The 12110-nt window shown below is 52.7% G+C and overlaps 1 protein-coding gene across 4 annotated transcripts in view; it reads left to right on the forward strand.

Annotated features, from left to right (window-relative positions):
• Positions 1-12110, forward strand: part of LOC147603879 (uncharacterized) — a 91044-nt gene that overhangs the window by 20926 nt on the left and 58008 nt on the right. For 2 of the 4 annotated variants that reach the window (XM_086796196.1, XM_086796195.1), the window contains exons 5-8: positions 5801-5937; positions 6051-6176; positions 6278-6306; positions 6574-6738. In XM_086796196.1, the coding sequence (XP_086652322.1) occupies positions 5801-5937; positions 6051-6176; positions 6278-6306; positions 6574-6738 (457 nt within the window). The remainder of the gene's footprint in view (positions 1-5800; positions 5938-6050; positions 6177-6277; positions 6307-6573; positions 6739-12110) is intronic. The other 2 variants (XM_086796198.1, XM_086796197.1) reach the window with 1 other exon arrangement.

Genomic DNA, 12110 nt, shown 5'->3' on the forward strand with positions numbered 1-12110 from the left:
AACCTCTAGCGATTGCTCTGCCCTCTGTAGGTTGGCCTCCTGGCCATGCAAAAACAATCCCGTGTCATCAGCAAACTCAGAATCGTCAGGTCCTCACCCCGGACTGGGAGCTGGAGTCCTCTCAAACCAACCTCCTCTGCTGTCAGATACAAGCTCATAGCCTCTGCAAAGAAGAGAAAAAGGAACCGGGTGAGCGGGCATCCTTGGCGGACTGATTTGGTCAGCTCAAAACTCGGCCCCCACCCTCCTGCCATCAACACCTGGCTACGAGCTGTGGAATATAGAGCCGCCACTCCTCGAATCCAGTCTGGCTGAAAACCCAGGCGAAGCATAGTGCCCTCTAGGAAACCCCAATCGACTCTATCATATGCCTTCTCAAAATCGAGAAGCATCACGATGAAGTCCTCACCGAGAAATCTAGCTCGGGCCGTCGCCTCCCAGAAGGTGAAGATGTTGTCAAGGATACTGTGCTCCTTGACGAATCCTGTCTGGGTAGCATGAATCAACTCCCCAACGAAGGGCTGGATCCTCAAACTCAATGCCTTTGCTAAGACCTTGTAGACAGTATTGAGGATCGTAATAGGCCTCCAATGCCGAATATCATCTGACACTCCCTCCCCCTTGGGGATAAGAAAGATCAAGCCCTATGAAAAGCTCTGCGGCATCACCCCAGTGTCCAAAACATACTGAAAGCCCCTGCGGAGGCCTGGCCCCAAAAGGTCCCAATAGCGCATAAAAAAGGCAGGCGTCAATACATCCTCTCCAGGGCAACTATGACGCGGAAGGACCCTCAAGGCCTCAACAAGCTCATCCTTTGCCCAAAACTGTGCGCATACGATCTGTGACCCTCCTCTGCACATGGGCCCACACAGTCTGCCTGCAAGCATCACGTGCCTCCGTGGCTGGCTCCGCTGAAAGCAGGTCTCTATAGAACTCAGTGCAATGGCTCTAATCTCCCCGGTCTCAGCGGCTAACGATCCGTCCTGCCTCCTAAGCTGGCAAACTCCTGCTCGAGCATGGCGGGGTCCGGTAATCTCAAAGAACTCCCCAGTCACTCTATCCCCAAGCTGCGTCCACTGAGAGGTCTGGCGATGATAGTAGAACTCATGTCTCTACTCCTCTGTCTCTCTAACCTCCTGGCGTGCCTGGCTCAGCTGGGACGCCACCCACTCACATGTAGGTAGCTGCTCCTGAAGACGCTGGACCGAAGCAAGGCTACGTCTCAAGCGACGCTCCCGCTCTCGTGTCTCTCCCAACCGTGTCAAGGCTGTAGCGTGCAAAAAAGAGCTGAGCTCGATGAGTCCCTGGGCACACTGGCCTGCTGCATCCAGGTCAGAGCTCTGGCAATCATGCCATATCCTCTCAATGTCTCAGAAAGACTGGGATCTGTAAGTATCCTCTCTGGGATCCTCAACTGCAAGCTGGTCTTCCGTGTCCTCTCCTCAAGTGTCAAAATAATTGGCGCATGGTCTGAGAAAGAGGTGCCAGCGAGAATGCCAACGGAGCCACCACGCTCCCCGAACCTGTCGCCCACATAGAAGCGATCAATCCGTGAGAGATTAGTCCCTCCCTGCCCGGCGATCCGACCGAGAAAAACTAAGACTGTCCTGAGAGCGGGAGAAAGCCTCATGCTGCCATGCATCAGCGATCCTCAGTGTCATACAAAATCGCTCCCAAGCTGCAAGCTCCGTGCCGTGCACTGTAACGCACAATGACCCCGCGTTCCACAATGGCCTGCCGCCATGCATCTGCAATGACCATACATACTCCTCCCTGCCCACCCAAAGGGCCAAAACCTGCAAACCAAAATGTGTCCCATCTACCAGGCATCACCGAACCATATCTCCGAATCGTGCTCTCACTCAAATGGTGCTCCTGCATCATCAGAATATCAATACTGCCCCCAACCAGGCATCTCTGAAGCTCCTGTCTCAAGCAACTACGATAACGTACATAGTGTGCGCCACCAAGGCCCTGTACATTCCATGAGATGATCCTCATGGATGACCTGCTGAGGTGGAGGCGGTCTCAGCAATACGGCGGGCCTTCGCAAGCGGCTTGGATGGAGAGTAGTCCCCATCCGAGCGGCTACGAATCTGCCCCCCCAGTGTGCTGCAAGAGTCTCGGACCAAGCGCCAGTGGCTGTGTCCCATGGCGACTGCCTCCCGCTCAGAGAGAGCAACCACATGTATGCATACATAGCCAGGGTCGCGTGCTAGGTCTGCCACTATGCGAACCACCAAATGTCGAATCCCGGAGGCATCCGCACTCCTGGTATCAAAGAAATGCGCCAACTCCGAGTCGGCCTATCACGTCTGTCATCTCCAGGTCGCTCACATGGTGAGAAAACTCAACTGCCTAAATCTTCAAAACACTAAGAGCAAGATCCAGAATCCACTCCCGGTCGCTAGTGCCATAGAGAGGGAAGGACAAGGCCACCGCTGAATCAAGTGCCTCCTCCCCTCGGGCCGGAGGTATCACCACATGAACTCTGATGGGTGCTGGCTCATGGGGGCCCTCCGCTCTAAAAAGCCGTGTGAAGGAGTAGTCGAAAGCCTCCGAGCGCTGTCTAGTGTCGAGACTACTTAGCCGACTGCGGATAGAGGATATCCGTGAAGCACGAATCGGCATGGTAGGTCTCCTCTGCGGTGCTCGAGCAAGGTCGGTGCTCAGTGCCTGCCGGACTGCAGGTGATCGCCAGGGTACTGCCAGTGCCTCCGGGGAGCTGAGGCGAGCGGAGGGGGAGGAGGGGGGGTAGAAGGGGGTGGGGAAGGAGCCGCTGAAAAAGCGGGAGCGTGAACGGGAGGAGGCAAAGGTGGAAGCGAGGCGGGAGGGGGGGACGGGGGAGGAGGGGGTGGGGGCGAAGGGGGGGTGCTGGCATCTCCTGATCCTCAGGCAGCGATGGGGTCTCCTCCTGGAGGGGAGCAAAACTGTTCCTCACGGGAACCCAGTGATGCTGAGGCTGTGACTGCTGCTGCATCGGTCTCTGGGCATGCTGCTGTGGCTGCCTCCCTCTACGGCGCCCCTGTCTAGGCTGCCAATCCGAGGTCTCTGTGGGCTGAGCAGGTGTCCCGGAGGCTGGCTGCCGAGCCGCATCTGCTGCGATGAGGGTCGGGGTCTCCTGCCAGGGCAGGCCTTGGTCAGGTGGCCGACCTGCCTGCATATGAAACACTGGTTCGGGAGCCCCGAAAACTCCACTCTCTGATCTATCCGTCCCCCCCCTATCCTAGGTAGTAGCTGAATGACCTTCGGAAGGGAGGAGATGTCAGGAACCAAAACTCTGACCGAAGGCAGGCCAGCTGCTCTAGCCACCACTGAAGCTGCTGTGGGGCCAGTCTCAAGCACCGAGCCTACCAATGATCCTATCCTAGAAAGGAGCGGAAGGTACTCGCGGCGGAGTCCAGGAAAACAAATTGTAACAAGGAATAGGCGCTCTCCCTGCTCGGCCGCTGCTGGGTCGAAACCATGCTGCCAAGGTCTGAAGAAGGCCCGAGCGCCCCTGATGTCGAGGGGACTCATGGCTAAGACCTGGGCCACGCTCTGGGCTGTCTCGAACTCGATCTGATAGTGACCGCGGCCCAGTAACTGAATGTCTAGGATCTTGCCCACATCTGCAAGAAGGCGGGCCTGGAGAAGATCCCGGATCTCCCCTCTGCTGGGGCGAGTGCCAACTATACGGCAGATGGTGGAATGCGCCTGGAGGCGTTTCACCTTTGCGGCGAGGCTCGCTTCCTCTTCTGGCGAAAGAGAAAGCCTGATGGGGGTAGAGGAGCCTCCATCAGAGTCTGTAGCTGAGTCGAGGGCAAGAAACCAAGCTGCACAAAAGGGGGAGCGGGGAGGGAAAAGGGGGAAAGACGGAAGACAGAGGGGGATGGGTGTTTGACGGTGGAAGACAGAGGGGGGCAGAAAAAAGGGGCGGAAGGCAGAGGCGGAGAAGAGAGTGGGGGGGGTGCGGAGAACGCAAGGGGGGGCGGGGAGGGGCACTCCGAGGTAAAGATAGGCTCACCCTCGACATCCATTCTTCTATCCCTCCTAAGTGGCTTGCACCAGTTCACGACCTGCCTCTCCCTAAGTGGGTAGGGGTTTTTACCAGACATGATGTCTCGATAGTAGTACATGGTGTAGATGGAGGCACCCTCATGACTCTCTTTAGGGCCACAGGGCAGATTGAGCCGCCTCCCCCCCCTTCTCTCGACTGAGGACCTCAGCATGTTGCACTTTATAGAGGGTGAGAGTGATTGGGTTTCATGACCACAGATGGCACGCCAACCCTCCCCCGACCTAAGTGGCGGGAGAGAGATTATGGAGATTATGTTTATGGGAGGGCCGACCACTAATGCAGCTGCAGTGGGATCGAGGTGAGTGGTAGTGGCATGATCCGTTCGCCCCCGAGGATGCTCCTAGCATCCCCTTTTTTGAGTACACAGTTTGTCTGGGCTGCAGGATTTATATGCGAGAGGTTGATAGTACGCTAGCGGCAATAGTAAACTGGCAGACTCGGGGCATGCCAGTGTGTTTCCTCCATGATTTTTGGAAACGGCTGTGGTGCAGCTTCTGGTTAGAGAAGATTACTCTTTTCCTTTGGCAGATAGCTTACAAGAGCTTGACAGTGGGCACGTGGCTGGCAGTTGGAGGTCGGCCAGCCCTCTATTCTTGGGTGGACACCAGCAGTCACAGCAGGATTCCCTTTGGGATGGTTCTGAGGTGCAACAGGTATGGTTGCAGATCGTCCGTATCTTCACCATGGACTAGGCACCTGCTTGACCATCACCTAGGAGGTGGTGGTAGCTTGGGCTTTTGAGTGAGGAGATGGGACATGACCTTGCACTTCTCCTCTCTTACCACAGGATCATGACAACCCCCCTATCAGCAGCCCGAGTAGGGAGGAGGACCACAGGCCCTTGTCAGTGGTGGGAGATTCATTGGCAACATAGCAGCATGGCTCATTTGCTGTGCTCGCTCTGCAGCGGGGCCATAGAGGGGGCACTACCATGCCACCCATTGAGTCCATCCAGAGCATATGAACGAACATCATACACACCCTCCATGTCCAGTGGGAGAAGCTGTGAGTTGGCTCTCAGCATATGCGGAAGTGCCGAGAGGCTTTTGTGCGAATTTGGAGCAGCAGTCCTTTCCTCGGGGTTAGAGAAATGAGGTTACTTGGCATTACAGGCCACCTGTTTGCGTCCCCCTCCCCCTCCCCCTCCCCCCCCCCCCCCCACCACTCCCAGGCACAATTGTATGAGATAGCCTTCCTGGAGCAGTGGTCCTTTCCTCAGGGTTAGAGAAATGAGGTTACTTGGCATTACAGGCCACCTGTTTGCATCTCCCCCTTCCGCTCCCCACACACTCACCCCCCCACCCCCCCCGTGCCCACCCTTCACCCCCACGCACAATTGTATGAGATAGCCTTCCTTCAAGAGCGGCCAGCCAGCGAGGAAGAGCCCCTCTCTATCCCCTACTGTTTTTCTTGTCTCCCTTGATTGAGACTAGGTCATGTACTTAGCTAGCCGTTTCGGCTGTATTTTTGGTAACTAATGGAAGGACTTTTCTTGGAAACAAAAAAAATCATTGTAATCAGATTTGGAAGAAAAGAAAACCCAGACACGGGGGGTGGGGGGGTGTGAGTGGGTGGTGTTGTGGGGGGCGAGGGATTTGTCCTTGTTTTGTTCCCTAAGGCTATATTTGAGCATGAAGCACACATGAACACACCACAAATTATCTTCGTGTATCATACTTCTGTTGTTTTTTTTAAAAATTAAGTGAATGATCAGGATCTTATGGGAAAAACCTGTTATAGGTCGTATTCTAGTTTACAATGAGGAATTTGAAGGGTATGACATAACTATCACATACCGGACTACTGGAGCTCAAAGGGCTGAGAAATATGGAGCTGTGGCTGCTTTAGTGCGCTCTGTTGCTCCCTTTGGTCTCAAGGTAATTTTGTATACCCATTTTAGAAAGTACGCACAATTGTTTGCCAATTTCTGGCAGTGATAGAATCTACAGTTCAGAACTAGAGATGAACAACAAAATGTTTATTGCAACAGACAGTCCACACTGGGAGCTCAAATGCAGCATCTATACCAACTGCAGCAATCACTCTGGAAGACGCCAAAATGTTTTCACGGATGCAGGCACGTGGACAGGAGGTGGTGCTAGAACTCTACATGGAGGTGATATATAAGTGCTTCGCCTTCAAAATCTTGCATTGATGGTCTCGATTTCAGGAAGGTTTCCAACTCATCCTTTCTTACTATCAATGTACCTTGTGCAGGCACACACGCTACCTGATCAAACCTCACGGTAAGGCTTAAGAAAACTGTCCCACATTGTCATTCCATTGCAGGCACTGCAAGCTTCTCAAACAAGCTCTCACCTTGTGGCCTTATTACCAAACACCATGTCAATGCTGTGAAATAAATAGAAAATCTGAAGTGCAATGATATCAATTTTGGTGTCACAAGGTCTTAAGTTTTTGTCTTTTTTGCACTGTCTGTAGGTAACAAAGCCATGTTGTTTGGGGGGGAAGGGGTTCTCACTAGACAAAGGGTTTTTTTGTGGTTGTGACAGCAATTTGATTGTCGAAATCAAAGGTTATGAGAAACCTGAGGAGCTAGTTGTGTTTGGTGGACATATGGACAGCTGGGATATTGCTGATGGTGCCATGGACGACGGAGGTGGAGCTTTTGTCTCTTGGGAGGTAGTTCGGGATAATTTTCTGTTCCATCTCTCAAAGTACCTTCCTTATCAATTGGAGAGTGATGCTATATTGTGAAGAGTAGAAATTGTTTCTGAAATCAGGACGGTGATGTGAATATATGTTGATGTTGAAGCTCAACATTGATGTAGAAGGTATTAGACCCTTTTGAGATGCCCTGCTACATATTGCCTGTCATCTGGCCTGAATTTTATTTATAAACCCTTGTTTTGTGCAGTAAAATGACCTTTTTTAGGTGAAGGTTAGATGAATTTTCTCTCTAAAAAAGAAAAGCTGGAGATTTTAGAGGTCTTCCTTGAAGAATATAGAAAGGATCTGGCAAAGTTGACCATCCACACCGAGGATTAACCAATGTCACAACTGAACAGACAAAATTTCAGGAAGTGGATGAATTCTCTAAACAAGATAACCTAGTGTGACAGTATGATATACCTTAGAATAGTAAACAGACTGTAAATATTTCAGGCTAGCGAGGTGGCAAGAAAGCCCGTACTAGTCAGCTTTGAAGAGGAGGATATGAAAGGGGCCCTGCTAGGTTTGAGGTGATCTGGTAATATGTAGACTGACTGGCTAGCCTGAAGTGGTAATATGTAGACTGACTGGCTAGCCGTGTGTTGTACTGTGTAAGCTGTGTGTGTGTGTGGTTGAGTGTTCTCTGAACCCTAATCCCTGTCAAGATGATTCTGTCGACTGTACCCTGTTGAGCGCTTGTCTGTGCGCGGCTTGCTCTCTCTGGTGCACGTGGCGTGTACGTATGTGCCCGACTTCCAGCCTGCCCACTTTTTCTCTTTTCACCAGCACCTCTTACTTTGTCGTCGTTTTCCTCCTGTCTATCTTGCGCACATGTGGCTTTGTGTGTGCGTGTGTGTTTGTGTTCACGTGCATGTTGTAGCTCACAGGCTCTTGCTATATTCTGTGTTCAGTTTTTTTTTTCCAGGAAAAAGATCCTTCAATTAGTTAAAGAAAAAACAGCACAAAGGGCTAGATACAACCACAAAGGGCTAAATACAAACTCGCTTCATTTAAGGGCAGGAATCAAATGATCATGAGGGGAAGAGACCCTTCTCCTTCGGCTGGCCGCTCTGCAAGGAGAAGGCTATCTCATATAGGGGGAGGGGGAGGGGGGGGAACAACCACATCGGTGGTCTGGAATGCCAAATGGGGTCACCGCCTCTATGTGTGAGGAAAGGGCCAGGCCTCCAAAGTCTCAAGAAAGCTTCCCGCCCCTTCCGCATGCGGTCAGAACCTCCCTGTAACTTCCCCCATTGACCGCGGAGGGTGTGAATGATATCAAGCCATATGCTCTTGATGGTCTCCGTCGGCGGAGTGTGGGTACCCTTGATGGCCTCGCTGCATCTAGCACGCCAAATGTGCTAGGTTGCTATGCTACTACAAATCTCCCATCTCTGGCATGAGCCTGGCCGTGAGTCGCTTGTAGGTGGGGCTGTGATTGGTACTGCTGCAATACTATGTTGAGAGATCTGAAGGCCTAGCCCTCCCCCATCCTCCTCATAAGCCCTGACCACTCCAGCCTCTGTGGCCTAAGTGACAGTTCCCCATGTGATGATCCGGGTCGATGCCTTGTCCATAGCAATCTGTTGCCAAATTTGCTGAGCCTTCAGGAAATCCAAAAGGCAATGTCTTTGAGTATCCTGGGGGTTGCTGCACCGCGGGCAAGCCGCTGGTACCACCAATTGCCAGCCAAGTACCGACTGCCAAACTACTATGTGCCATCAACCAAAGAAAGAGGGTGATCTTTCTTGGCCGAAAGCTGTCCCAGAGTCTCTTCCAAAAATCTGAAAGGAAACGCTGGGAGAGGCCATGAGACTGCCGATGTGCTGTTGCCGCCGGTATGCCATCTATCTCAAGCATATGGATCCTGCGGCCTAACCGCGTAGTGTATGCAAAGAAGGGGGCATCCAGAGTCTCCTCCTGATTCATTGGATCATGCTAAGTTCACTCTCCCGGGTCCCACTGAAGGCGGGTGAGAGGTTGGCGCTCCCATATCCATAGCCACCATAATCTCTCCCTGGCCACCTTAGCCGGTGCTAGATCAATATGCCATTCCCGTGCACGAAAACCAATCACCCTCACCCTTTGCAAGGTACAACAACTAAAATCCTCCAAGGCAAGCTTAGATCTCTCTAGTCTGCCATGGGATCCAATAGAGAAAGTGAGCAGACCACTATCCTCATCTGCTCCATGGACCTAGCCACACTGGGGGGGTCGGGTCTGGGGGAGTTAGCCACTCTTGAGGGACAGTTGAGTCGATGTTGATGCTGAGCCTATCTCTACCCCGGATCCCTGTCAGGTCTCTCTTCTGCACCCCTGGGGGTAACTATCTATGGGTGATCCAATCTCCAAGAGACCTGGCTGGTCCCATGCTCAAGGCGCCCCAAGAAACATGCGGTCGGGCCCCTAGCATGTGGCCACTGGGTAAACGGACTAGGGGGTTCCAGACCAAAGGCTGCCAAAGCCGCTCCTCTGAGGCAACTGGAGCTATCTGTTTGAGGACAGGCCTAAGGTGCTCCCAAGCGTGAAGTAAAGTGGCTGCGAATCTGTCCTCAAAAGCCATGCTAAAACCATGGGCTCGCATCTTTGTGAAGATCCATCTGGTACTCCGCAGCCAAGGGCCCCCAAGGCTCGGAGTGCGGGCTAAAATCCGGGCCAACATGAAATCCTTCCAAGGCTCACCACCGGGAAGAAGGCCTCTAACAATCAGCTTGCCTAGCAGGCGCGGCTCTGAATTGCTGGGTTGATGAGGCCTAGCCCCCCCCTCTGCGACGAGGCTGAATAATCACTATCCATGCCACCTTGGCCTTGGTTGGCCTCCCATCGCTTCTGGCCCATAAGAAGTTCTAGATTAGTCGCTGTACTTGGCCTTGGTTGGCCTCCCATCGCTTCTGGCCCATAAGAAGTTCTAGATTAGTCGCTGTACTTGGCCAATACATGCCCGAGAAAAGGCCCAGCACGAAGTGATGTACCACATGGTGGCAAGAAGTACCTGGTTCGCCACCACCACCCTGCCTGCTAGGGAGAGCCTCGCCAAGTTCCAATATAGAAGCTTCTTCCGAATACTCAGAAGAAGCAGGGCGAGTTGCTGCCCGGGAGAGAGATCAATGCCAACTTGACAACTGAGATATTGAATTGGAGTGCCCCTCGAGATCCACTTGAAATCCTCAACTAGTCGCCAAGTCGAGGCGGGTGCTGAGCCTACCCAAAAACCACACGACTTGTTCTTGTTGATCTATGCTCTTGATGAGCGGTAGAAAACCTCAATCGCCTCCGCAAATCTCTGTAGACTCCCCACATCTCCTGCAAGGAAAGCTGCTGTGTCGTCTGCAAACTTTGAGTCTAGTAGCTCTTGCGGAAGGGAAGATGCAAAATCTATGAAGCCCGGTATCGTGGGCGGAGAGAACTACTCACGGCCTCGGCGACGAATAAGAAGAGGGGTAAGGTGCCAAAGGACAGCCTTGTCTAACCGAGCGGGAGAGGGGGAATCTGTCGCCACAGGCTCCCTGAATGAGAACCTGGCTGTGTGAGGCCGAGTAAAGTCCTGACACTCCACGAATCCACTCCATGGGTGGGGAATCCCATCCGGCTCATAGTGCCCTCCAGAAAGCTCCAATCCACCCTATCATAAGCTTTCTCAAAGTCTAGGAGTAGTACAATGAGGTCTTGCTGTTGCATCTTGGCCGAAGCTATCGCCTCCCAGAAAGTAAAGATGTTGTCCAGAATGCTCTGATCCTGAACAAAGCTGGTTTGAGTGTCGTGGATCAAGTTTGGGAGAAAAGGCTGAAGTTTCTTGTTGCTGATGGCCTTGCCCAAGATCTTATAGGCTGTCCTTAGAAGAGTGATGGGTCTCCACTGCCGGATCTCCAATCTGTTACCACCCTCCTTGGGAATCAAGTGAATCAAGCCCTCTGAGAGCCTCTCTGGCATGGCACCTGTGATCATAATCTCATTGAAGTCATCTCGAAGGCCACCTTCCATGAGGTCCTAATGGCAAAGAAAGAAGGAGACTGGAAGCCCGTCCGCCCCTAGGAAGTGCCGTCAATTTCTCCGCCAACTCTTAGCAGTAAATGGTGTCAATAAGAATGACCGAAGAGAGGGGGGAACTACCTCCCTCGTATGCCGCCAGACCCTCTCGCGTGCGTCTACCACCTGTGGAGATGCTGGGGCACCAGTGAGGAGGGATCGAAAAAAGTCCGTGGCGAAGGCTCTCACCTAGGGGGGGATCTAAAACAATAGCTCCATCTTGGCCACGCAACCTACGAATACCGTCTCTCCTCCTGTGGGGGCCGTCTATCTCAAAGAAATCCCCTATGACTCTGTTGCGTGCCTGAGTCCAGAAAGAGGCCCTGGCATGATACCTGTACTCCACCCTCCTCTCTTCTATGGATCTAATCTCCGTGCGAGCGGCGGCAAGCTGACTCTCGATCCATTGTCTATCCGGGGACCTCTCCTGAAGCCACTGTAAAGAGGCAAGACTCCTCAAACTCCTCTCCTGATCTCGGAAACCTTCTAATCGGCTCTGGGCTTCCTCTTGCAAGAAACTGTTGATCTCCCTTAAGCCCTCATCCAATGTGCACGCAGCGGAGAGCCTGAAAGAAAATCCAATCCCGCCCATATCTGCTCTATCCTGTTGCATATCTCGGGGTCTTGAATGAGGTTTTTCGGAATCCTCGAGCTCACATGCCTGTCATGCCTCCAGGGGTCCTCTAAGGACAAAATAATCGGGGCACGATCAAAAAATGAAGTACTTGCCAAAATACCAATCATACCCCCTCGGCTGCAAGCCCACTCATCAACATAAAACTTGTCTAGTCTAGAGAGGTTGGGGCCGGTGCTCCTATCCGATCTCGAGAAGCAAAGGCTCCCAGGGCTACGCCCAAACTCTGGAAGATGCCGAGGGTCTTGTCCCCTGACTGCAAGAATTATCTCCTCCCAGGTTGAGTACTCTACTCCTGAAATTGTGGCCGTGCCACCTCCAAGTCTGTCCTCTGCTACCTCTATCATGTTAAAGTCACCGCCCAAGGACCAAAAGTGAGCCTGAGGGAGGGCTTGCCGTACTGAGCTCCAAAAGAGGGCTCTACTTGCAGCAACATTCGGAGCATAAATGTTGAGGAAGCCAACGCTATCCTCTCCAATAGTAATTGTAATCCACTGTGCATGCCTCGGGACAATGACTCCTGAGCCAGTCATCACTGCTGGCAGCAGCTGCTCACTAACAAATATAAACACCCCTCCGTGCGTCCCTGAGGGGCCGAAGGATGGGGACCAGAAAGTGTGACTCCTGTCCTGGAAGAATCTTCTCGCATTTGTGGGTGCGCCCTTTTGAGAGATGATGCTCCTGGAAGAAAATAATGTCTATGGGTCCCCCCACTAT

The sequence above is a fragment of the Cibotium barometz genome, chromosome 63 (assembly GCF_041138505.1).
Source record: "Cibotium barometz isolate CiBa-2024 chromosome 63, ASM4113850v1, whole genome shotgun sequence".
NCBI classification, from domain to species: Eukaryota; Viridiplantae; Streptophyta; class Polypodiopsida; order Cyatheales; family Cibotiaceae; genus Cibotium; species Cibotium barometz.